General features: G+C 49.3%; 1 protein-coding gene across 1 annotated transcript in view; it reads right to left on the bottom strand.

The window, feature by feature from the left end:
- The window catches only part of ARSG (arylsulfatase G), a 101654-nt gene that overhangs the window by 52938 nt on the left and 22882 nt on the right, over positions 1 to 25834 (bottom strand). The window contains exon 2 of the mRNA XM_045888580.3: positions 9749 to 10452. Coding sequence (XP_045744536.1) covers positions 9749 to 9966 — 218 coding nt within the window. The 5' untranslated portion in view covers positions 9967 to 10452. The remainder of the gene's footprint in view (positions 1 to 9748; positions 10453 to 25834) is intronic.

The raw sequence follows: 25834 nt of genomic DNA, 5'->3' as shown, positions 1-25834 counted from the left end.
CTTTCCCAAGACCATGCAGCTGGTATGGGTGCAGATGCACCTTACTCTGTCCAGTCATTGTGCCGTAGGCAAGACCGTAGATCCCTATATTTGGGGAACGACAGAATTAGAACTTGAGCCCAGGCCCGCCCAACCAAAATCCCATGCCCTTTCTACTCCCTTCACACCTGAGAGAAGGCTGGCTGGAACTGGGCCAATCCAGAGGTTGGTAAGGTAAATCCAGAGGAAACTACCTAAGGTAGGTGACTAGTCTTGGGCTAGGGAGGTCCCGAGACTCACCTCTGGTGGTGCCAGCCCCCAGAGCCTGACTCACACCCACACAAACCACGTGAGCTTAAGAGAGACACCGGAATGCCTGTCTCCCAGCTAGCTCCAGGGATGAGGACAGGAACCACAGTGTCAGAGGGATCAACAAGTTTTCTTCCTGGGCATGAATTACAGGGGAAATCAGAATCCAAAGTTTGCCTTGGTGAGCATGGAGTTAATTAATGCTAAGAGAATTCTAATGGATCACAGAAAAATCCTTCAGTTTGCTAAACTTAGGGAAATCCTGTCCTCTGTGGACCGAGCATTGTCAGTGGGTCTGGGCTGCACAAAGGGCTGTTGACCACAGTTTTCTTCCCTGGCACTCGGGACTGAAAGCCCTAACCTCTATATGATGGTATTTGCAGGTGGGGGCTTTGGGAGGTAATTGGTTTTAGATGAGTTCACAAGGGTAGAGTCCCTATGATAGGATTAGTGTTTTTATAAGAGGAAGAGACCAAAGATCTCTCTCTCTCCCCCCTCCATGTGACACACAGGGAGAAGGGGGCCATCTACAGCCAGGAAGAGGGTCCTCAGCAGAACCCGACCACCCTAGCAAACTGATCTTGGACTTCCTAGCCTCCAGAATGGTGAAAAATAATTCCTATTGTTTAAGCCACCCCTTCTATTGTATAGTAGCCCCAGTGGACCAGTACACATGGGCAGAGCCCGAAACGCATTGCCTAGATGTTGTCCCTGCTTGCCTGTCTTTCACGACCATCCTGGGGACAGGCTCTCCTTGAACACACACCACCTCCCTCGTGGGAACAGCTTTCGTGCATTCCTCCCCAGACTGTGGGTTCTGTGAGGACAGGGTTGGAGTTGCAACAGCAGCTTGGTGACATGGGGCCATTCCAGCAAAATCTGGTGGCGAGCAAACAAAACTTGAAGAGCCCATTTGGTTGGAAAACATACATTCATCTGTTTGCCCCAAATCGCTCAAGCTGATGCTCTTGAGGGTTCAATTCTTTCCCCACCTGTGTGAAAGTTCACATAGCTTAACGCTCAGAAACAATCTTCTCTCCCTTATTTCCAAGTCTCTGGGGAGCCCTGACCGTACCCTCACCACACCACCCCCCCAAAAAAAACCCTCACAACACCCCATGCAGCCCAGTGAACTGACCTGCCCGTCACCTTTCCTCTCTCCCAGCCTCTGTCTCTGTTCGGCTGAGACTAATTAATAAGTGATAAAATGGTCTTGCTATTTGGAAAGCTCCTTTTGTTTTCTCCCAAATCTATCTGGGCAGGCTCAGGCCAGTTCACCAACAGGGGTCCTAATTAAAGTCTGCAAATACATTGTAAAGGCAAGCTAGAAGTAGAGAGCCAGACATTACAGCAGCCTGTTAAGAGGAAAATCAACGCAAATTAAGCCACAGCCAGACAGAAACTAAAGCAACTTGCCATCACATAAATTATGTGTATTAGAATCAGAAAACATTGGTGCTGGAAACACTGCCCCGAAAGGCCCTGGAGAGACATAACATTGTGAAGTTGAGCATGTCCAGCCTTCATTTATGAGGAATTTAAAATAGATGATAGGCTTTTCTGTGGTCACTCTCTCAATTGCTGTGTGCCTGGAATAAGGGCTATCTTCGCTCCATTCATAATATAAAGTCTTGGAGGCGGAAATAGGTTTCAAAAATTATCTGCTGTGGCTTTTGTGTGTAGAGGGATGGGAGCGGGAGGTGAGGACTGGAGAAACACATTAGTGGGACTCACCAACGCAACTTGGCCTCCATGTTGCCTTCTGTTAAATGGGAAGACCGCCAAGTCGGCACTCAGAAAGTTGTCAGGTGGGGTCACTGAGGTAACCGACACGCAGGCCCTTTGCAAGCTACACACAAATGTGGCAGTGAAGAGTAAACCTGGCGTGTTTTACTCATCATCCGTCCATCCATCCATCCATCCTTCCATCCTTCCATCCATCCACTCATACTCTCGTTCTATTCAAAAAAAAGATTCCTGGCAGCTGAGCTGGCTATGATCCTTGGCAATTTCCCCCTTTCCAACATTCTCGTTGTGGATATGAGTACATTCACGCTCAAGGAAGCACACACACAAGGCACATGACAAGACGTGTGCCCCCCCACCACACACACACCGGCATCTCGGCGCCTCTTACATTGGACAGCTCCCCACTGACACAACCCTGAGCCATGCCATCCTGGAGGTTCCTGCAATCTGCCCACTGCCCTCCCAGCCGCCAGTGTGGGCCACCGCTTATAAGCCTGAGTGATCCATCTCAAATGCAGGCCGACGCCTTCAGTCCTCAGAGCCCCCACTGCCTCCAGGACCAAGTCCAAACACTTGAGCGTGCACACAGACCCTTCACCAGGGGCCTCGTCCATTAGTCTAGCCTCACATTCCCTGTCCCAGCCACACTCAACCCCTGGAATGGCTGCCCTGGGAGAGCGAGGGCTTCTTGTTGTTTGGATCAGGGATGTATTCCCAGCACCTAGGACGGTGCCAGTGGGAGCCTCCAGGAATATGTGTCCAGTGAAAGGGCACTTTTCATTTCTGGGTCTTTGCTCCTGTTTTTCCCTCTGCCTACAACACGCTTTCCTCCCCCTTCATCTGGCTAATTCCTACTCATCGTTCAGGTCTCAACAGTGAGGTCCTTTATCCAGTACCTCTTGGCTTCCCTCTGGAGAAATGGCCTCTCTCTTCCTGCAGCCCCATGTCTTTAGCATGCTTCTGCTCTGGGTGGGTTCTATCATCCGAAAGACAAGAAGCCCAGCATGGACCTTTTTCATTCTTGACTGTGACCAATGGGTAAATAACATGCTCATTCTATCCCAGAGGATTCAAATTCAGTTCCATCCAATCCAGGTTAGTAAAGCCCTGGGGCAGGGGGCAAGACGTACGGGGGGTTTCCTGTTCATACAACACATTTCCATTCTGCACACCAAAAGCTGCTTTTCTTGGGGTGTCTGGGTGGTGCAGTCGGTTGGGTGACTGATCTCAGTTTCAGCTTAGCTCATGATCTCAGGGTTGTGATCTTGGGGTCATGGGATCAAGCCCCACATCAGGCTCCGCACTCAGCTCAGAGTCTGCTTGAGATTCTCTCTCTCTCTCTTCTTCTGTCCCTCTCCCTGTACTCTTTCAAATGAATAAATTGATCTTTAAAATAAATACATAAAAATAAAAGCTGCTTTTCTTGGCTTCTTCACCACCTGGCTGGAAGCCTCTTAGGGCACAGCTGGCTGGGGTCTTCCAGCATTTGTCCTATGACGGGCTCTTCACAGAGATTCCTTGCCAAATGACTATAGTCGGGAGACTTGAAAGGAGAATGAATGATAGCCGCTGGACAGGAATTTTGAACTTGCAGTTGTGAAGTAGGCTGGTACCAAGGCCTCACCGGTTAATATTTCAGTTCCTTTTCTTGAAGATTGGCTATTATCTGGACGATTGTGTTCCTGTAAGTCCCCATCTATTAAACAGAACCACGAGGCTAAACCCTGCAAAACCTTTTGTGTAGGCTTCACCTTGGCCCGGCTGGTAGGTGGGCAATGCATGATTTTTTTTTTTTTTTTTTTTTTTGGCATTGCATGATTTTATGTCCATTGGACCTACTACCCGAGGGCAAAGATGTAAAATCACCTGTCCCGTGACGCTGAGCAAATTTCTCGAAGTTAGCGGTAAAGATCACAGGACAAGAGGCTTTTTCCCGCAACCCTGAGTCTGAATCACTGTAGGGGGAGGGACGGAGATAAAGCTGGAAGGGGATTATGTGGTGGGGACGGAATCTTTCTCTTATGAATGTAAGTCTCACTTGGAATGTTCTTTCTACCCTAGCTCTCAGGAGGACCTCATTACAATCCCCTGCCATTGTGAGTGCCAGCCTGGCTCCCAGCTTCCTTGGGATCGCTGCAAAATCCTTCGGAAGACAGCAGGACAGCCGACAAAACTCTGAGAGCTAACGGGATGGATGCGTGTTTGCAGAAAGCCAATGCTGAGAACAGAAATCACACAAGGTGTTTGACTGAACTGACAGATCAATTCATTCCTTCCCCCAGGCCCTCTTTCTAGAAACAGACTCAAGCCCCTGGAAGCCTCTGACCTTCCAGTGGTGAATACTGATCTTTGGTTCCTGGCTAAGTCACAGCCTGTACTCAGCAGTGGCATCGACGTGACTCAGATTAGACTGGGGGCCCAGAAGGGCTGAAGTCGGATGGAAGGAAATCAAGGTGCAAAGGTAACCTACTTCCAAGTCGATCCGCACAAGTGAATGTGCTTACGGTGTTCGGTCAACCTCACTTCTGAGCCAGCCCAGGAGACCCTCTAAGTGATCAGCCAGGATCTGGGCTTGGCTGGCTGGGCTCACTTCCCCCAAGAGACCTACAGGTCATGACCACTCAGGCGCTCAAAACCCAGTCTGGAGGGTGCCTGGGTGGCTCAGTTGGTTAAGCGACTGCCTTCGGCTCAGGTCATGATCCTGGAGTCCCGGGATCGAGTCCCGCATCGGGCTCCCTGCTCGACGGGGGGTCTGCTTCTCCCTCTCCCGCTCCCCCCTCTTGTGCTCTTTCTCTCTCTCAAATAAATAAATAAAATCTTAAAAAAAAAAAAAAAAACCAGTTTGGACACCCTAAGCCGCTGCTAGAATCCAGTCACCAGCCGGGAGTCACCGCTCACTCCCAGAGTTGCCAAGAAGCAGTTGTTGGTTCATCACAAGGTGAACGCAACGCTGGCCGTCTCTGGTGTGCAGCTGACAAGCCAGTGTGGTATCATCAGGGTTATTCCCTGGGTTCTCGTAATGATTTAAATGATGCAACTATTTTCAGAGTTAACTCTCTTCCAGAAGAGATGCCAATGAAATACTATTTTTCCCGTCTCTTTTTTAAAGTTTGAGTGATTCCCTCCTCTAGCCCACATGGTGATGCAAGTTGCCTTGGGTTCCCTTTTTCCAGCTGCTTACAACGTTTTGAGTTTTAGCTCATTACTAAGTCCCTGGCCTTTTTACCTGAATGCCCAACATTTTGATTTTCCTTGGGTTATCTGATCGTTTTTAAACTTTCAATTGTTCAACAGCACTGCTCGGCTCAGATTTGCACCGGACAGTGACAAACGCCCAGCTCACCAGGTCAAGGGCAAAAAGCGCGTGGTCTGCTGAACCTACTGACAGGTGCAAGGGGCCCAGCTGCCTCGAAGTGCACAGGTGGGCTGTCGCTAAACGCTCGGGAGCCCTGAACAGCAATGCCTTCCGTTGAAGAGACTTTCGCTGCTTTCTGGCGACTTCCGTTTTTTTCACAAATAAATTGTTTATCATTATTTTTAATGGAGTCGATTTGCAAACTAGATAATCTGCCCCCACATGCTGGAAAGCGACTAGAGTAGTAAAAACACTTCACTCCTCTCTGGGCTTCAGTTTCCCTCTATGTGATAACATGATGAGGACGCTCTTCGACCTGAGCTACCATTAAGTGACATAGCTCTACCATAACCCTCAAGACCGTGGGGTTTCAGGCCATATCCCTCCTTTACTGCTATGTAAATGCAAGTTAGGAAATCTGTAAAGGAACCAAAATTAGGGCACTGCCAGCTCAGCCTTTCTTCCCCCAAGGAATCCTTTCGTTCTACAACTATGATGACATCACGGTTATGTTGTGAATGGTGCCTGTTCCGTTGACAAATTTGGCAAATTGCATCTACCATAACCAAGTGGGGAAGAAAGAAAAACCCCACCCTACTGCTGTGTGCTGGCAGGGAAATGTTACGGAGACATTTAAGTATTGCCTTGGGGACTTGGTCTAGGAAGGAACAGACTCAAGCATATCCCAAGAGGACAGCCAAGTTGGGGCAGGTGGTTTGACCTTGTGAAAGAAGAGAAACATGGGGTGGTGGCCGGAATTAACCGGGGTGATGCCCAGAGCCTGGCACCTCCCATGTGTTCAGCTTGGGTTAGCTATTACCACAACTGTCACGTTTGATTCAAATACAGATGTTGGCTCAGTGTGGACCGTCCACATGGAGATTAACAGGGATTTGTCTCTGGAACCCACTCCTCCTTCCACAATGTGTCATTTAGACCTTTCGTTATGCAGAGTAGCCGATTCACTCCTCACAATTCAAATGGATATTATTTCTAATATCAATACCAAAAATACCCATAGCTCACATATATCCGCGTCCGTTGAGAGCCAGGCTCTGTGCTAACTGCCTGCATGGATTACTTAATTTAATCCCCACAATATCCTACGAGGTGGGTGCTACATAAGACCCCATTTACAGACAAGGAAAGCAAAGCTCCAAGGGATATGTAATTTGTCCAGAGTCATACAGATGGAAAGTAGTAGAGCCGGGATTTGAACCCGAGCCACCTGACTCCAGAGCACGACTTCTTAAGCAGGATATTTAGTCTTCAAAGCAACAATCGTTCATCAAGCCCCTGCTACACTACAGATTATGTGAGGAGCGGGGGTAAAGATATATGCGGTATAGCTCATTGTTCTGGGTTGACTAGCATCCCCCCCAAATTTCACGTCAACCCAGAACCTGGGAATATGACCTTATTTGGAAACAGGGCCTTTGCAGATGTAATCAAGTAGAGATGAGGTCATACTGGATTAGGATGGGCCCGAAAGCCAGTGATGGCAGCCTTATAAGAAGAAGGGGATTTAGACATGTGCATGCAGGGCAAATCCCACGGAAGAGTGGAGGCAGAGAACGGAGTGATGCCTCCACAAGCCCAGGAGGCCAAGGACTGCCTGTAGCCACCAGAAGCCAGGAGAGGGGCATGGAACCGATTCTTCTTCGGAGCTTCCAGAAACAACCAACCCTGCCAACACCTCGATTCAGGATTTCTAGCCTCCTGACCTGTGAGAGGATACAGAGGAGCTGCTTTAAGCCACACAGTTTATAGTAATTTGTCATGGGAGTCCGAGGAAACAATACCCTAATAAAAAAGAGACAATAAAAAAGACACTTTCTCAAGTCACCTGGGGACCCTGTTTGGCAACAGAAGTTCTTGTCTGAAAGTCATGGTTCCCCACCGGCCGTGAGTAGGCAGGGGCCAAGCCAGTGATGAATCAATCCGTGGCCTCACAGGAAGCCTGCTTTCCTGTCAACAAAGCACAGAGAGAAAAACCACCGCGGACACAGACATCGGGCCAGAGGGCCGGCCGCCTGGCCCCCGTCACAAGGCTCAGATGGAGACAATATTTTCACAAAGGGAGGAAAAAATAGGAGAGCCCACCAAATGGTGCTTGCGTCTGGATCCCGAGGTGCCATTTCTGCTCCGGATGAGCCGGGACTGGTGGGGAGAGCTCAGAAGGGGAGGGTCCAGGCCTCCAAAATCTTGGTTTCGATAATGGGCCAGATACTTCCCCACAAACCCACTCGACACTAAAAGCAGAAGTTGTTAAGTATTTGGCAATCCAGTTCCCTTTGAGGATCTAGTCAATGCTGTGGATTAAATCTCTTCTCGGAAAGAGAAAAAAATTCCAACACGCAAAATTTGGGGTGAGTGACATGTCAAGGGATCTTGACCTAAAGCCCATTCACCGAAAAACAATGATGTATAAATTTCCTCCTGGGCAATAGGCGCTGTGCTCTGTGCTAGGAATACAAGAGGGGCAGAATAGATGAGGCATTTCCCTCCCGAAGGCCAGAGCTAGAAGAGAGGTGTGTGATTTTCCTTGGCTGCCACAACAAAGGAGCACAAATGGGAGGCTGGAAATGACAGAAATGTAATTCTCTCATAGGGCAGGAGGGCTGGAAGTCTGAAATCAAGATGTCAGGAGGATTGGTTCCTTCTGGAGGCTCAGAAAGAGAACCTGTCCCATGCCTCTTTCCTGGCTTCTCGCAGTTGTCAGCGATCCCTGGCATTCCCAGCTCGCGGACACATCACAGCATTCCCTGCCTCTGCCTTCCCATCACCTCCCCTGGGTGCCTCTCTGTGTCCTCGCCTCTTCTTAGAAGGACACTAGTCATTGGATTTATGACCCACCACCAATGGAGGTCAGATCCATAACTAAGGGGCACCTGGGTGGCTCAGTCAGTTAAGCGTCTGCCTTCGGCTCAGGTCATGATCCCAGGGTCCTGGGATCGAGCCCCTGGTCCGGGTCCCTGTTCAGCAGGGAGTCTGTTTCTCCCTCTCCCCTTGCTTGTGCTCTGTCTCTCTTTTTCAAATAAATAAATAAGATCTTAAAAAAAAAAAAGATCCATAACTAAATACATTTGCAAAGTCCCTGTTTCCAAATGAGGTTCTGAGGTTCCAGGTGGGCATGAATTGAGGGGGAGCCCTCTATTCCACCCAATACGGGTGGTCATACGGTTACACAGTCCCCACAAGGAGCCGGCAGAGAAGCCAGCAGCATCTGAGAAAGCTTTCCAGAGGATCTCGGGAGGCACGGGGGCCCCAGATGGTGAGTAGAAACTAACTAAGCAGAAGAAGTAGAAAGCGCATCAGGAAGACGGAGTCACCTAGCTGAGGCCTAGACACAGGGAGGCACCGGGTGAACAGAGGGATCGCGCAGAGAGCCAGGCTGGTGGAGGAGCTGGTCTTGTAAGCCGCTCTCCAGAGTTCTGATTGGATCCCTAGGGCCACAAAATGCCTTTGAAGGATTGAAAGCAGAGGAGTGTTCCTAGAAAGTTCACTTCAGCTGAGGTGGGGCGGATGGACTGGAGTGGGGGAGGCCAGATGCAGGGACCCCCGAGGGTCTGCATCTCCGGGGAAGCTCCGGGCTCCTGGATACAAGTGGCTGAGATATTGTGGTGAGGCCTCCCGTGGGGTCCTAACCCGCTAGCTGGAACGGTTCCCACCGAGCCGGACGGAGGAGTTGAACGCAGCACAAGTTGGGAGCTGAACTAGCCGGTCAGATCGCCGTCAGCCCAAGATGCGTACCCAGAAGTCTGAACGCTCTGATACGTGTTCTCTTTCTGAGCGGAAAGGGGCTTATGAACATCCAGACCAGTTCGAATGCATAAGCCCTTCCCTTTACGGTCCCCTGGAGGTACGTGTGCCCGTCCACGGACCAGTAAGTCCCGTCTGCCCACAGATAAGTCCTCTTACCTTTTTGTGTCTTGCTGACTCAGTTGCTCTTCAAAGGTCACCTTCTCCCCTGCACCCCCAGGCTGGGTTCCGCAGCCTCCCTTGCAGACTCCAAAAGTCCCGGATGCAGGCTCATGTACTTGGTTGTGATGCCTACTTTCCTCTTAACCTGTCCCCTCCCCCAGACGATAAGTACCAGAGGTAACCTGTTCACCTCCATATTCCTGGCTCCTAATACACACACACACACACGCACACACACGCACCCCGAATGTTATCAGATGGACGAATGGATGGATTTCTTCAAGATGCTATACTGGTTTCAAACCAAATAGGTCAATCAATTAACTAAGTCGACATGGACCCATCAATTGTTCTCTAAGTGCCTTACGCTGTCCCCTCCCGTGGAGAGTCAGGCGTATAAAGAGATGCTGGCTCGGCATCCTCAAGACTCACCTCATCCCTTCTGCAGCCATCTTATCAAGGTTGACAGTGTCCTTCGTTTCTGCCCAGTTCGCCCCCAGGTCCCCCCACCCCATGTCATCTGCCAAAATGATCACGAAATTCGGCTTCCGGCCTCTTGTTTCCCCACTGAAGGAAAAATCCACAAGGGGATACAGGCCTCCCAAGAAAGTCACCCCCACAAGCAGAACCTTTAGAAAAAGCCAGCCCATGATGGGGAGGGGAGGGTAATCACTGTCCGGAGTGACGGTGGGCCGCAGCTAAAGATTTTTCCGAGGGCTCCCTCCTGCTCTGTTTCAGGGCAGGGAGTTTGCAAGAAGATACTGGTGGTGGCGGTCTTGTTGGGGGTGGTCCCTAGAAGGATGGTGGGGCTACAGAAACGAGGCCCCCACCTGGAATCCTCATTCGAGAGAGTCAGGAAACTTGCCCGAATGTGGTTTGCCCCTCTGTAGCTCCGGGGGAGGACCGGCTGTGTGCGACAATCAGCCCTCAGCATCAACAGCTCTTTGGCCACTTAGCGAAGGAGCCCTCTGTGCTCAGGGATGTTAGTGCCGTGCATCTGTTCAGGACTCCAGCTGGTGAGTGCAGGATAAATTCTCGCATCTGCAGAACACCTGGACGTTCTAGAAGCCGCAGTCAGCCTCGAGTGAGTTTCTCAGTTCCAGATGGTTGAGGGCTTCATGTGTCTGTAAGGTTTCCTGAAAGAACAAAAATTGACAAGAAAACAGAGTTAAAACTGCCAGTGCAGCTGTGTTTTACTCAGTAGCTTAGGAAATAATCTCTTTCCCACGCCAACAGATGTTTTCCTTCTCACTCGAATATGTAGCTGGTTCATCAGTTTCTCCACCTGAGGAATCGTGATGATGACAATGTTTGCAATGGACCTATAATCATGGGGTTGGGAGCGCCATTAGGGATGAGGTCTCTCAACTTACTCACTACAGGGATGAGGACACTGAGGCCCAGTGTCCTGGAAGGGGCGAGGGCCAGCACCCAGCTCTGTGAAATCCCAGTTCTCCCCCACTCCCACCCCACCACGCTTCCCTGATTCACAAGAAATCCCCAAACTAATCATGACCTTATCAAACCCATTGAAAATTCTAGAAGAAAGAGTGAGACCTTTGTGACCAAGACATGATTCTTTCTAACAGTCATGCCGTCAACTAATATTTCTATATAAAATTCCTGATGGAAAATGATTTGAGAAAAAAAGAAACGTAAAGAAAATTAATGCTATAATCTAGGTGGAGAATATACGGGTACTTAAGGTAGAATGTTCGATTTTGCTGTTTGAAATGTTTCACAATAAAATGTCAGAAACACCTTTCCAAAAATTGTTAATGGAAATTGTCCCTTTACATCTCGACAATGTAATTTAAATCTAAAGACATGCTCAACCAAGGCTTCTCACACTTGGATGTACCTACAAATTAGCTACAGGTTTTATCAAATGCAGATTCATAGGAAAGGCTGGGGTATTTCTAACAAATTCCTAGGTGAAGACTATATCTCTAGCCCTTAAATCACACTTGGAGTACCAAGAGGCTTAGAAATAAAAACATCATGATTCTTGTCCAAGAAGAAAATGAACCTAAACTGGAGGTGCTTAACCTACTGGAGATAATGCAACTTCAGTGGACAAGCACGAAAGCCATAAATCAGGTCGAATTTTGAAAAACAGGAATCAAAGGTTACGTTTTCAACTGCAGGTTGCAAATGGGAACCATAGAATAAAACCATATCATCCCTACTTCATTTGAAAGCCCTAAATTTATAAGGGTAGTAAGGAGGCACAGACTTGAAATTCTGGACCAAGTGAAAAAACTGTTGGGACACCCAAACCATTGAGAGGATTAGGGGAGAACCAATTTGTAATATATAAAGATGCTACTGGGGCTGGGATTATGATAGACGTGATGTGCAGTTGTGTATCTCTTCCCTTAAGGAAGGAATGCACAACTGAGAGAGCCAGCCAGCCAACCCAACTGCCAACGCAAGCGGATGGGGGTGGTTGGAGGTATGTAAATTCTGCAAGACCCAGATAAACTCAAAAGGTTGGGCAGATACATACTTAATCAAAGTAAAAGGGAGTTCAAGTAAACAGTCATGGTCTTCTGGAGGCCAGTGAATCAATTGTTCAAAAATGCAAATTCTTCTGTTTTCCAAGAGGAGACTTATTTTTTCAAACTCAATTAAGATTCAACCAGTATTTGTTGATCTTGAGGCCCCAAAGACTTCTCCCTTTCTAGAAGAAGAAAGAGACCTTGCACAAGGAGGGCACCCAACAAACACCTGTTGACCTGCTGGTTGATTCCCAGCCTCATTCTACTGGCTTCTGACCATGAGCAACAATCATAGGAGGCTTTTCTTCTTAAAGCTACTTAGCTTGGAACTCTAGAGTGGCCTCATTCTTCGTCAATAATCCATTTTGGAATGACCCAACACGAAGGACTCCAGGGGAAAAAAAAATTCGCTTAAGAAAAAAGCTAAAATTAAGGTGGGAACATAAATAAACAGATTGTTTTTCTTAACAGTTCCATGATAAAACATTCCTTTGAGGATTTTCAAAGGGAATCATTAATACTTAAAAATTTCACTGAATGGAAATAAGCTAATTTAGTCAGTACGCCATTGCATTATCCTTCATGCCCATACCTCTAGGGAGATATTTAATCTTTTCCCATTTATTTTTTTTAACTACAGTGAAAATGAAAATCAGATATTCAAAGAGTGGACCCAAAGCAATGGACTTTGATTAAGATCCAGGCTGACATTATGGAAAACAGGATGGCAGTTCCTCAAAAAATTAAAAATAGAATGACCATATGATCCAGCAATCGCACTTCTGGGTATCTATCCAGAGAAATGAGATCAGTATCATGAAGAGATATCGGCACCCTGTGTTGACTGCAGCATTATTCACAATCACCCAGATATGGGAACAACCTTAGTGTCAAAGAGTGAATGAAGAAAGAAAATGTGCTGCATATAGAATACACACACAATGGAATAGTATTCAGCCTTTAAAAAGAAGGATCGTGGAAAAGAAAGTTGTTGCCATTTGCGAGAACCTCGATAAACCTGGAAGACATTATGCCGAGTGAAATAAGCCAGGCACAGAAAGACAAATACTGCATGATCTCACTTATATGTGAAATCTAAAAAAAGAAGTCAAACACATAGAAGCAAAGGGGAGAATGGTAGGTGTTAAATGTCCTCACCACAAAAAATTTAAAACATATGTAACTGCGTGAGGTGATGCGCATGCCAATGAGATTGTGGACATCATTTCATACCGTTTATGTACATCAAAACATCACATCATACGCAGTAAACACATACGCATTTTTTTTTTAAGATTTATTTATTTATTTATTAGAGAGAGAGCATGAGAGGGGGGAAGGGCAGAGGGAGCAGCAGACTCCCCGCCGAGCAAGGAGCCCGATGCGGGACTCAATCCCGGGACTCCAGGATCATGACCTGAGCCGAAGGCAGTCGCTTAACCAACTGAGCCACCCAGGCGCCCCACATACGCATTTTTATTTGCCGATCAGACCTCAGTGAAGCTGGGGGAAAGTTTTTAAAAGACGCAGGCTGAGAACTTTGTGCTCAGTGCCTCATCTGAGGTCCTCTTCCCTACTTTCTTTATGCATCACCCTGCCCCTCTCAGAAGCGAGAGTGGACACAGACAGGGATCATGTCTGTGGGCTAAGGAAGAAAAGGGGAGTCTGGCAAATAGAGCGTCCCCTCCTCCCTCCACTGGGCTGGAAGGAACTTGACCACCGTACTCAACCAACCCCCCAAGGAAGACCCATCTGCTCCATAAGCAGAACAAACTGGAATAGATCCCTGCTGAGCACAAGTATGAACCCCTGGCCATGCCTCGATGCTCCTCGGGCAGCCCGAGAGTGAACTTGAGTTGCCCCTCCACTCAGCAATGACCTGTCTTCTTCTCTACGACCCCTGCTGGAAAACAAGTCTTCTGGGTCTGCTCAGTGTTGGCCTTTCTTTCGGTTCCCGGCTCGCTTCTGGGGAAAGGTGCTCATGAGCCACAGAATGACTGGCAGGCAGCGGTCGGTCAGAAGGGCTGAGGATGGAATGGCATGAGTCAACCTGAAGACGGGGCTTGCGGTGTCTGAACCCCAGGCCTGGCTCCCCGAGGACCTCCCTGCGGCCAAGCAGCCTGCTAGAGGGCCTTGAGAACAGCTGAAATAACAAGAAGGTTGGGCAGAATTTCTGGCAGAGGGCTCTGTTGGTTTTCCAGAGACAACGCTTCTGATGAGCCGAGGCCAAAAAAGACAGAGGCGCAGGGAGAGTGTGATGCGCGGGCGGCGGGGGGCGGGGGGGTGGCCAGGAGGCACCTGGGGTCCCAGCTGCCCCCACGTAGTCTGCACCAATCCCCACCCACCCCTCCCCATGCCTTGACATCCCTCCAGCAAACGTGCACTGAGCGACCAGTCTCAGTCTAGGCGCTGTGCGTACAGCAGCGAAAGAAACACAAAACCCCTGCCCTCGTGCGGCTTCCTTTCTCAAGGGGGGTGGAGGTGGGGGCGGGGGGGGGAGAAATGAAATGAGTAAAACGTCCGTGCGGGGAGAAAAACTCAAGGCAGGAAGCAGCTCACGAGGTGCACAGTGAAGGAGGTCAGGGGACAGCCTCATGGAGAAGGATCCTTCCAGAAGGCTCTGCAGGGGATAAAGGAGGAAGCAGTGCAGCATTCGGAGAGGAATGCCAGGCAGGGAGACCAGCAAGCCAAAGGGCTGGTGCATGTGAGGAGCAGCAAACAGTGGAGGAGGGAGAGGGAGTTCTGACCTACATATCCCAGAATTCAGCCCCTGCTCTGCCGGGAATAAACAACGGGGTGGCAGGGAAGGGAAGATGAGAATCAGGAGTCAGCTGCACCAGTCCAGGTGAGCCCAGGTGAGAGGCAATGCTGGGGGCGGCGGGGCCAAGCCCAGTGCCCGGGGTGCCAAATTTAAGGAGGCAGCACTCCATCTCGGTACCCACCTGTGCTCACGTGACTCCAACAGTGAGCACCTCCTGGAATTTTGCCTCACCCAAATCCAGGTCCAAGTGGTGAGGAAAAATCCAGTTACCTTGGGAATCAAGACAGCTATTCAGGTTTTTTAATGTCTATGTGTAATAAAGATCCTCGTGGGGAAAAAACAAACAAACAAACAAACATCCTCGTGGTCCCTTCCTTTGCCCTGAGATCCTACCTAACGTGTCAGTTCGGGGCTGCCCCAACTCAGAAAGATTGCTTTCTTAGAGGGTAACTGGGGGTCTCAGTCTTAGCTCAACAGAAGAGGCAAAGGCAATTTCTTTTCCTGTTTCTTTTTCTTTCAGTTTTGTTGACATGTAATTGACATACAGCACTGTATAATTTTAAGGTATTATAACAAAATGACGTGACTTATATATATTGTGAAATGATCACCGAAATAAGTTTAGTTAACATCCACCATTTCCTGCAGCACTGGGTGGCTCAGTCGATGAAGTGTCTGCCTTTGGCTCAGGTCATAATCCCAGGGTCCTGGGATCGAGCCCCGTGTCGGGCTCCCTGCTCAGTGGGGAGCCTGCTTCTCCCTCTCCCCATCCTCCACTCATGTTCTCTCTTGCTATCTCTCTCAAGTAAATAAATAAAATCTTTTTTAAAAAATCCATCATTTCCTATAGATACAAGAAAAAAGAGAGAGAGAAATGGTTTTTCCTCATGGTGAGAACTTTTAGGATCTACTGTCTTAGCAACTTTCAAATAGACCATACAGGGCGCCTGGGTGGCTCAGTTGGTTAAGCAACTGCCTTCAGCTCAGGTCATGATCCTGGAGTCCCGGGATCGAGTCCCGCATCGGGCTCCCTGCTCGACGGGGGGTCTGCTTCTCCCTCTGATCCTCTCCCCTCTCGTGCTCTCTGTCTCTCACCCTCTCTCTCTCAAATAATAAATAAATAAATAAAATCTTTAAAAAAAAATAGACCATACAGCAGTGTTAAGTATAGTCATCATGTTGTGGTACGTTATGACCCCAACACTTACTTATCTTATAATGGGAGCAAGCCAGACCTATTATAGGGAATATTCCTTCTGTGAACCCAACAATTCCAGGAAGCTCATCCACATGGGGCATATGACATCCTGCATAGAGTTAGCTAGAACCACCTGTTGGAACTGTCACAGAAGGAAGCTATGTGGCAGGAGCCAATTTGGGACAGCAGAGGTGGCATCATGCCATGCTCTGAAAGCTCAGCAGCCCTGCAGAAATTATATCTGGGTCCTGAACACATGTCAGAAGACAAGAGAAAGTAGACGGCCCTCCGAATGACATTCTTTCTCTAAAATTCTATCCTCCACTTGAGAAGAAATGTCACAAGAAATGTGGTAAGACAGAAAGGACTCAAGGTCAATTACCTGAAATCCACTCCCTGTTTGCTAACTTTTTAAGGAATTTGTACAAAGCATATTTATTTATCGCTTATAATAAGTAAATTTTACAGAAGCTGTCAAACATACAAAAGTTGAGAAACTCATGCATCCCGACCCAGCACCTCGATTCAACAGCTATCAGCACATGGCGAACCCATTTTCATCTGTCCCCCCTTCCACGTGTCTTTCTCTCGTCCTCCACTTACCCTGGATTATTTTGAAACAAACCTCAGGTATCATGTAATTTCATCTGACATTATTTCTATATGTTTCCCTGAAAGATAAGAATTCCTTTAAAATATGACTGCAACCCTATTCATAGCCACTTTTCAAAATAAACAATAATGTGTTAGTATCGTCAACACTCCAAGCAGTGTTTAAACCAGTGTTTATACTCTGCTGTCTCACCAATGTTTTATTTTATTTTATTTTATTTTTATTTTTTTAAAGATTTTATTTATTTATTTGACAGAGAGAGACACAGCGAGAGAGGGAACACAAGCAGGGAGAGTGGGAGAAGGAGAAGCAGGCTTCCTGCTGAGCAGGGAGCCCGATTCGGGGCTCGATTCCAGGACCCTGGGATCATGACCTGAGCCAAAGGCAGACGCTTAGTGACTGAGCCACCCAGGCGCCCCTATTTTATTTATTTTTTTATTGTAAAGATTTTTACAATTTTTTTTTTAACTCTAATCCAGGATCTACACAAAGCCCACCACACATTGCATTTGGTTCATGCGTCTCTTCTCTTTTCATTGATAAGTTCCTCCTCTCTTTTCCCTGCAATATATTTGTAAATAAATTCAGTTGTTTGTCCTGTGAAATTTCTCAATTTTGGACGGATTGTACCCCATGGTGTGATTTAAAATGTCCCTGGAGCTCCCATTTCTCTGTTCACTGACTTGTAGATCTACTGGTGAGATCGGATTCAGGTTTGACCTTTTTTTAGCAGGCCCACGTCCTACCTCTTATCCTTCTCCCTGTCATGTTAAGATTAATCAGTGGTTTGTGTGTCAAACTTTCATTTTTTCCTGTGTCGGTTTTGTATAAGAATTGGAAACTTCGGGGCGCCTGGGTGGCTCAGTTGGTTAAGCGACTGCCTTCAGCTCAGGTCATGATCCTGGAGTCCCGGGATCGAGTCCCGCATCGGGCTCCCTGCTCAGCGGGGAGTCTGCCTCTCCCTCTGACTCTCTCCCTCTCATGCTCTCTATCACTATCTCTCTCAATAAATAAATAAAAATCTTAAAAAAAAAAAAAAAAAAAAAAAAAAAGAATTGGAAACTTCTACTAAATGTCGTGTGCTATCTTTTCTATTTTTGCAGAGGTCTCCTTTCCCAGGATTTGTCCCACCTTTACAATGAAATACGTGAGATTCTGTGATGAGTGGAATATTCATGTCTTCCCAAAATTTGTATGTTGAAGCCCCCCCCCCCCCTGTGTGATGGTACTGAGATGGGGTCTTTGGGAGGGGATTGGGGATGGATGAGGTCGTGAGGGTAGGACCCTCCTGATGGGACTGATGCCCTTATAAGAAGAGACAGGAGAGCGGTGCCTTGGTGGCTCAGTCAATTAAGCATCTGCCTTCAGCTCAGGTCATGATCCCCATGTCCTGGGATCAAGCCCCACATCAGGCTCCCTGCTCAGCAGAGAGCCTGCTTCTCCCTCTCCTTCTGCTGCTCCCCCTGCCTGTGCTTTCTTGCTCTCTCTGTCAAATAAATAAAGTCTTAAAAAGAAGAAGAAGAAGAAGAAGAAGAAGAAGAAGAAGAAGAAGAAGAAGAAGAAGAAGAAGAAGGAGAAAAAGAAGAAGGAGGAGGAGGAAGAGGAGGAGGACGAGGAGGAGGAAGAGGAGGAGGACGAGGAGAAGGAGGAGGGAGAGACCAGACAGCTGGGTCTTTTTCTCTGGCAGGTGAAGACACAGCAAGAAGGTGGCCTTCTGCAACTCAGGAAGAGAGCCCTCACCAGGCACCAAATCGGCCGGCACCTTGATCTAAGATTTCCCAGCCTCTGGAACTGTGACAAATACAGTTCTGTTGTGTGAGCATCCCAGTCTGTGGTGTTTTGTGATGGCAGTCCAAGCCAACTAACACAGATTCTAGCTCAGCTCTAACCGAGAACCTCTGAGGCTGAGGTCGGGGCATAGGAAGTAGGGGGAAAGACCAAAATCTGGGGTGGGGGTGCAGGGGGGGATAATGCTCAATCCTGTGAAGCGGTTACTTGGCAAATATGCCTTTTAGGAAATTGATTTGGGGAGTGTGGTGACCTGTTTCCAGAAGAATGTGCGCCCGGGATTCAGCACAGTTGTTTCCTAGCTGTGTGATCTTGGATAAGTACAAAAAAAAAACCAAACAAACAAAAACCAACAATAACTCTGTGCCTCAGTTTACCCACTTATCTGAAAAATAGAGCCTCAGTAAACTTCCTCCCCCCCAAACACAATGTGAGGATGAAGAATCCAACACCAGTGTCTGCTCTCAGTAAGTGCTCAGAAACATTGGCTATTGATATTCTATCCCCCTGTTGTGTTGAGGATAAAGAGATAGCAAATATGAGAACGTGTTGAAAAAAGTACTATACTAGTCCAAAGCGTTACTAAAATTAATATGAAGCAAAACTAAGCTGAGTGTCGATGGTGAAATCGGCCTCCCTGTAGCTATTGGCTGTCTTGGTCATCACTGTTTGCCAGCATGCTCTGCTGGTAGATCCGGAAGCCATAAACACCATGGTCACAAACAAGGCCAAAGGGAAAGCGAAGAGTCCTTCTGGTTTGTGTATTCGAAGCTTCGAACCATAGTTCCTTGTCACACGGTCCCATGGTTGTCTGTGCCATTTTGGCTAACCCTGAGCTAGGTCCCTGTGTCTGGGCAGACGCTGATGACCATTGACATGGTCTCTGGAATACACTGCCTACCAGCAGATCTGGTTTTAGACAATTTAACAGCACGAGGTCAAGCCAAGATGCAGAGCAGTTGTGAAGGAAATCTCCCCTTGGACGCCAATTGAACGTGGGAGTTACATGTTTATATCGGAAACATCCAAAAAAATGATTTGCCGGTGACCCTGGGCTAGGTGCTCCAGCCAGAAAAGTCACAAGTCTAGGCTGTAATGTGCATCAGGATAAGAATGTCTGTGTTTTAGGCACTGCATAATCCTGGTACCTAGCCCAGAGGGAGTCCAATCAATATTTGCTGAATGAATGCCTCTAACATGAACAGCTATGGCCAAGCCTGCTCCGTCCTGCCCAGAAACTCAGTTCTGTCTCATCACTTCCCTAACCTCAGATGGCCTTTGTGAGCCCCCCTTCTTCTGAGGTCCTCCCTCGTAAAAGTGCACTTGCGGAGAAGCTGCTTTAGGTAATAATCACACGTGTGTCCCGTCTTCTGAACTAGACAGTAAACACTCAGAGAGGAGGGACCACACTCTCTGGGATGTGGTTCTGGGACCTAGGAAACAACCACATTCATCAGGGCTCATGAGTGGGCTGCGATGAAAGAGCGATGGCTGTGGGAAGGAAGGACAGACACTCCCTGTCCCCAGTCCTACCGTGGAGCCCTACCAAGCATCTGGGCTCCCCTAAGGAGGCCAGAGCCCTCCATGGACCACATCCACAGCAGGCAGAGTCCCTCCTGGCCTCCTGTCCAGAGCGCGGCCGGGAGCAGCCTCCTAGCTTCCATGAACCATCCGCTATCCCCTTAGGCGTCTGGAAATGAGTGGACATGCGGCTCCTGAAAGGTTAAAATTGAAGCTTAACACTGTGTATTGTTCCAAAGGAGCAGGAGGACAGGCTGTGCGTGTTCAGACAAGAAGGGTGGGTGGGTGGGGGGAGCATCTCCCTTTAGGCAAGAAACGTAGCAAGAAAGCAGGTTTTTATTCCTTGCCCTTGAGCAACACGATGGGTGGGGCAACTTTAACAATTCTCCAAAGAAAGCCTGATATACTCGGGGCAAAATCCAGCGGTCCCACACACTTTCCACCCTGGCCAATTAGATGTCGTGACCGGCAACTGCGGCTTAAACCTTTAATACGGCAGGTATTTATTCCTAAAAGCAATGTGATGAAAATCACTTTGTTCCGACAATCCTGGTTTTTGTGTTGTGGTTAGTACTTTTACAACAGGCTTGAGATGGTGTATTAGAGTCCTCCCCGAGGCAACATTCTCTCTTTTTCTTCTCTCTTTAAGTAGTAAGAGGATGACAAAACTGTATGTGCAGTTAACTACCAAGACTGAGAAGTCTAGGGAAACCTGGGAGGCTCAGTCGATGAAGCGTCTGCCTTCGACTCAGGTCATGATCCCGGGGTCCTGCTCAGCGGGGAGTCTGCTTCTCCCTCCCCCTGCTCTTGTTCTCTGTCTCCCTCTCAAATAAATAAATAAAATCTTAAAAAAAAAAAGATTAATAAGTCTAAGAACAAATAACTGTTAAAATCAAGTAAAACTCACTCCAGAGTTAATGAGACGTACCCAGTGATCCATCATCAACTGCACTGAATGGTAATCAGGCATGATAGAGGTCAGATCACCAGAGGCCATGGGTGGGGAGGTGACCTTCCTGTCCCCAAACCCAGCACCTCCTGCTCTTCACCGCTCCCCCTCCCCCTTGCCAGTCCTCATAAGGTCTTTCCTGGTTCTAGGCCTCTCTAGTCCCCATCCTCCTCAACCCCCCAGCCAAGAGTTAGGGAACCTCATCGTGAGCCAGGCACATCACTAAGCAGCTAAGCCCCTTATACACGTTAACTCAGTTAACCTAGCAAGACAGCACTAAGCCCCCCACATGACAACCCTATGCAGTATTAGGGGGCTGTGAAAGGGGGCTTTCACGGATGAGCAGACTGAGGTAGACAGAAGTTCAGTAATTTGCCCAGCTAAGTGACACAGTTAGTTGAGAGCAGGGCTGGGATTCAAGGTCAGGCTCCAGGGTCCACACCCAGGTGCGTCTTACACCGTAGCTCTCAATTATACAGACCCCACCTGGCCTCACGCGGACCACTGTGGTGACTCCCAGGTTTGTTTTCTCGCCCCAGGGAGAACTTATCCAAGAGGGTGGGGACCACGGCTTTCTTGTCCTCATATTAATATAGACCATACTCAGTGGCCTACACATTTTTGTGCTTGGGTATCCTCTAAAAGAATCTGGAAAAACAATAAACCCTCTCCACGTCAGTTAGCGAAGGCTGCCATAACAAAACACCATAGACTGGGTGACTTAAACTATAGAAATTCATTTTCTGACAGTCCTGGTGGCTGGAAGTCTGGGATCGGGAGCCCAGCACAGTTCAGTGAGGGCTCTGTGCCTGGCTTGCCGACGGCTGCCTTCTCATTGTGTCCCCCAAGGCTCTCTTTCTCTTCTTTTAAGGGCACTAATCCCATCATGGGGGCCCCACCCTCACGACCTCATCTAAAGTACTTAATGATACTATTTCTCTGGACACAGACTTTGTGTATAAATTGAAATTTACACCTTTGTGTATAAATTGAAATTTACACCTTTGTGTATAAATTGAAATTGTCATTTACAACTCAAAGTTAAAAAAAATCCCTTCTGGGTTGAATTATTATCACAATTATTATTATAAGTGATCATTTATCATCAAACAACATATTGGTATATTTGGACAAGTTATTACTATTGCAAAAGCATCTTTACAAGATGGACTGGGGGCTGGGACACAGTGACTTGAAGAGAGAGGCTTCCCTGGCACAGTATTTCAATATTCACCCCAGAGACGTTTTCAGTTGGAACAGAGCACCCTAGTGAGATCCTGGCTCTGGTTATGTGGGAGAAGCCAAGCGTGCGAGACTAATCCAGCACCAGGCCCGCCCCACAGTGGGTTCTTGGGCAAATTGGCTTTAGGACAGAGCTCATGTTCTGGAAAATGATCGCCCTAAAATTACCTGTGTCTCAGGCCCCTTGGCAAATCTGCAAATCTCCCCAGGAGCACGGGTGCCCATCTGAAGGGTCCTGCCTTCCTTCAAACTGTTAAATGTGGGGGTTGGGGGAGGCTCCACCACCCACAAGATAAACCCAACATATCTACCTGGAATTCTTACAAGGAAGTCTGTGGGCTTCTCTGCTATCTGCTATCTTGAGTTTTATTGAAGTTTTAAAGCAAGAATTTGCTTCAGTCAAATACACATGGGTCCCGTTTCCAACCCCCCCCACCCCCCCCACCCCCCTACCTGGCACAGGCCCTCAGGTGAGATGGTGGGTGGTGGTGCAGAATCAGGGAGAGGAAGAGCGGATGGGTGGGAGACCAACACCTCCCAAAGGAGTGCCCCCTCAAATGCTCCCCCTCTTCATGGCTGCTCTGAAGACCCAGCCCTAAAAACGGGTTGCTCCTCTCGGAGCTCCAGGCAAGATTCCTTTCAATCTACTTACCCAAGTTTAAGTTCTCACGGGCTGGTAAATGCAGTGAGCTTATTTGCAAGCCAGGGTCATATCTGCCTAGCAACCCAACATGAAGACTAGAAGAGCTATAAACGTAGACAGAGAACAGGCCGGCCAACTTTGCACAAAGGAATCTGTTCTCATGCAAATGACCCGAAGCCAGAGGGCTAGAAAGAGAGAGCAGAGGGGATAGCCTCAGGAGCCAATTTATTTCCCCAGAAGATGTTGACGGACTTTTTAAGGGGCATCCTCACAGCCTTGCCCACTGTACATGAAGGACCCCAGGGTATCTGCTGTACTGAACTTACAGCACACACAACAGAAGAGGCTAAGGGGGGAGCTGAACCCTGAACCTAATATCCTGATTTTTCTGGTTCTGTACTCCAGACTCCAAGGGTTCTTTTGTTCGGATTTAGAACTAAACAGAGTTAGTTTTGTTTGGGGGGGTTTTGATTAGCATGGTAATGCAGTGCTTTCCTTCTCTTTGCTTTCCCGGGAGGAGTGAAAAAAGCAGGGGTTTTCACGCTTGGTCTCACTAGGAAAGGGACCAAGGTGAAGCCAGCTTCTAACCAGGGCGAGCAAAAGTCACTGGCTTGTGCCTGGCAAGACTGGGCAGAGATTGGGTTTCCAACACCCCCTTCCCCAAATGCAGGTGGCAAATGTCATCTCTGGATGAGCTTTAGTTACAAAAAGGGCCAGGGTGTGTCTATAAATGTTGTGAGACCTTGGGTGAAGCCCTCCAGGGCTCTGTGCATCAACTTTTCTCATCTGTAAAATGGGAGTAGTGTAACTGCAGAATGTTACCGATGGGGTGAGAGTTAGATCACATGTAGGGATGGCATTTAATAGTGTTGGGAACAAAGCAAACATGCAAAAAATTAATAGTTCTAATTAATATTAATAAAATAATAGCGATTTAGTATTAGTATCATCATTACAGTTATGCCTCCCCAACAGCCAGGGCTTTCACTCCGGCCAAATACTCAGATGTGACTTTCTCAATCATTCATTCACACCTAGAGCTTTGGGCATGATTTGCCTAATGTTTTAAATCAAGAAGCCCAAGCACCAGGAACTTCCAGGACTTGATTAGAATCACTCAGTTATAGGGGCGCCTGGGTGGCTCAGTTGTTAAGTGTCTGCCTTCGGCTCAGGTCATGATCCCAGAGTCCTGGGATCGGGCCCCACATCGGGCTCCCTGCTCAGTGGGAAGCCTGCTTCTCTCTCTCCCACTCCCCTGCTTGTGTTCCCTCTCTTGCTGTGTCTCTCTCTGTCAAATAAATACAATCCTAAAAAAAAAGAATCACTCAGTTATAAATGATGGGCTACACCCATAGGTTCCCAAGACCCAATACAGTAGATACTGTGCCATATTAAAGATGACAATTCCATAGTGAGCGCAATGGCAGGTCCTAATGCACTGTGAGATCCTAAATCTCAAAGATTACACTTACAGTCAGTCCTGTTTTACCACTGTTTTCATTTCAGTGATTAAAATCATTTTTTGAAAATCATCACGTGTGGATCCTTCCAAGAACAACTCGAAAAAAAGGATCGCTTGTGGGGTGGGGGGATGCTGGAGTCAGCGATCGGTATGGTAAGCCATAAATAACAATAAGAGCTAATGGGCACCGAGGGCTCATCACAGGCAGTCATTTTGATCCGCACTTTTCAGGCATCATAAATGAGAGCCTCCAGTTCTGGGAATACAGATACTGACCCCATTTTACGGATTTGGAAATTGACGCTCCAAGAGGTTAAGTTACTTCCACAAGGTTGCACAGCTCATCAGTTGCCCCCTGGCCGTACAGAACCGGCCCGTAACAGAGCACTTCACGCGAGCACACCCGCTCCCCACCTAACCCACACCAGAGCCTGTAACAGCACACGACATTTAACGCAGTAGACCCTACCGCCAAGTCGAGAGAGAAATCAGGCAGCGACTGCAAAGGGGTTTTTATTAAAACTCAAACCGCCGACTCCTCCCGGTGGCGACCCCGCGTGCGCGCGCTCCCCAAGTAGGCTCTCATGAGTTTCTGACATCAGAACCACTTCCTCGAACCCAGTGAAGGGAGCAACCCGTACCCAGGCCGACGGGGAAATGCAGAGAATAAGGTCTTTGCTTCCGCGCAGGTCTCAGATTGGCCCTGGGTAGGTGAGGTGGAGACCAGGAAGCCAAGTCTGCGCCCCCGCGGGCTCCGAAATGCCGGGGATACGACACACGGCTTTGTCCCCACGGCAAGCTCCTAACCGGTTTCCCGGGCATCATCCGCCGAGTTCGCAGTGACCTTGGGGTCGGGGACTTCGGGAGGAGGGGCACGGACTCCCCAGCCGTCCGGGTCCCTCCCGTCCTGGGGGCTCTCGGCGGATTAGGCAGCCACGCACCTGTGTGCACGTCGCCAACCGCCAGGAGGGAGATGCGCGCGCGCCCCGACCGGGGACGCTGACTCAGCCCGGCTGCTCACATGCCCTTCGTGCAACGCGGATGCTGTGGCTGCCGCCGCCGCCGCTGCTGCAAAAGGGGGAAAGCAAGGCACTCGTAGCAGCCGGGCCACTCGCTGTCTAGGGCTCACTGCGGCAGTCCCTCCCCCGCGGCCCCACAAGGGGAACCAGGCGCGAGTTGACGAAATGGGGGGAAGTGGACGCTGGAGGAGGAACTCGGGGTTCGCGGCGCCGCGCGCGCAGCTCACACCCAAACTGGAAGGAACCTGTTCCGCCCGGGGCGGACGCGGAGCCGCCGCAGCCGCGAGCGCCGCGCGGGTTTAGCCCCGGCGCCCCCCTCCCCGCCCGCCCCCAGCCAGTCCCCAAATCCTCCAGGCGCGGGTGGACCGGGCGCTGCGGGAAGGGAAGCGGCCCCGGGCCCCCGCGCGCGCGCCCGGCCAGGGGTGCTGGGGGAGAGGTGCAGGCTCCCCGAGCACGCCCGCGCTCCCCGCCGGCGGTGCAGCAAAGCGCCGGGGTCCGGTCGGGCCGGCGCGCAAGGCCGCGCCCGGGGCGGGGGGGCTGGGGGAGCGGGGCGGCGTGCCAGGGACCCCGGCCGCAGGGGCGGGGGTGGCCCCGCGGGATCCTGTGGTTGGCTCCAGACGGCGTTACCTTCCGTGACCCCCAGCCCGGGCCCCGGGCGGGCGCGCGCCAGGCGCGGCCCCGGTCCACGTGGGCCGGCGCGCGCGCGCCAGGCCGGCCCCCTCCTTGGCGGCGCTCGGCGCTCGCGGCACATGGTCGGCGGCGGCGCGCCCCCGAGGCCGGCGGAGACCGGCTGCAGCCGGTATAGGATAAGGGATAGGCAG

The sequence above is a fragment of the Mirounga angustirostris genome, unplaced genomic scaffold (assembly GCF_029215605.1).
Source record: "Mirounga angustirostris isolate CCGP_5_RB_7025 unplaced genomic scaffold, mMirAng1.0.hap1 SCAF_17, whole genome shotgun sequence".
Classification (NCBI taxonomy): Eukaryota; Metazoa; Chordata; class Mammalia; order Carnivora; family Phocidae; genus Mirounga; species Mirounga angustirostris.
The sequence above is the reverse complement of the archived record's forward strand: the minus strand, read 5'-3'. Positions and strand labels throughout refer to the sequence as shown.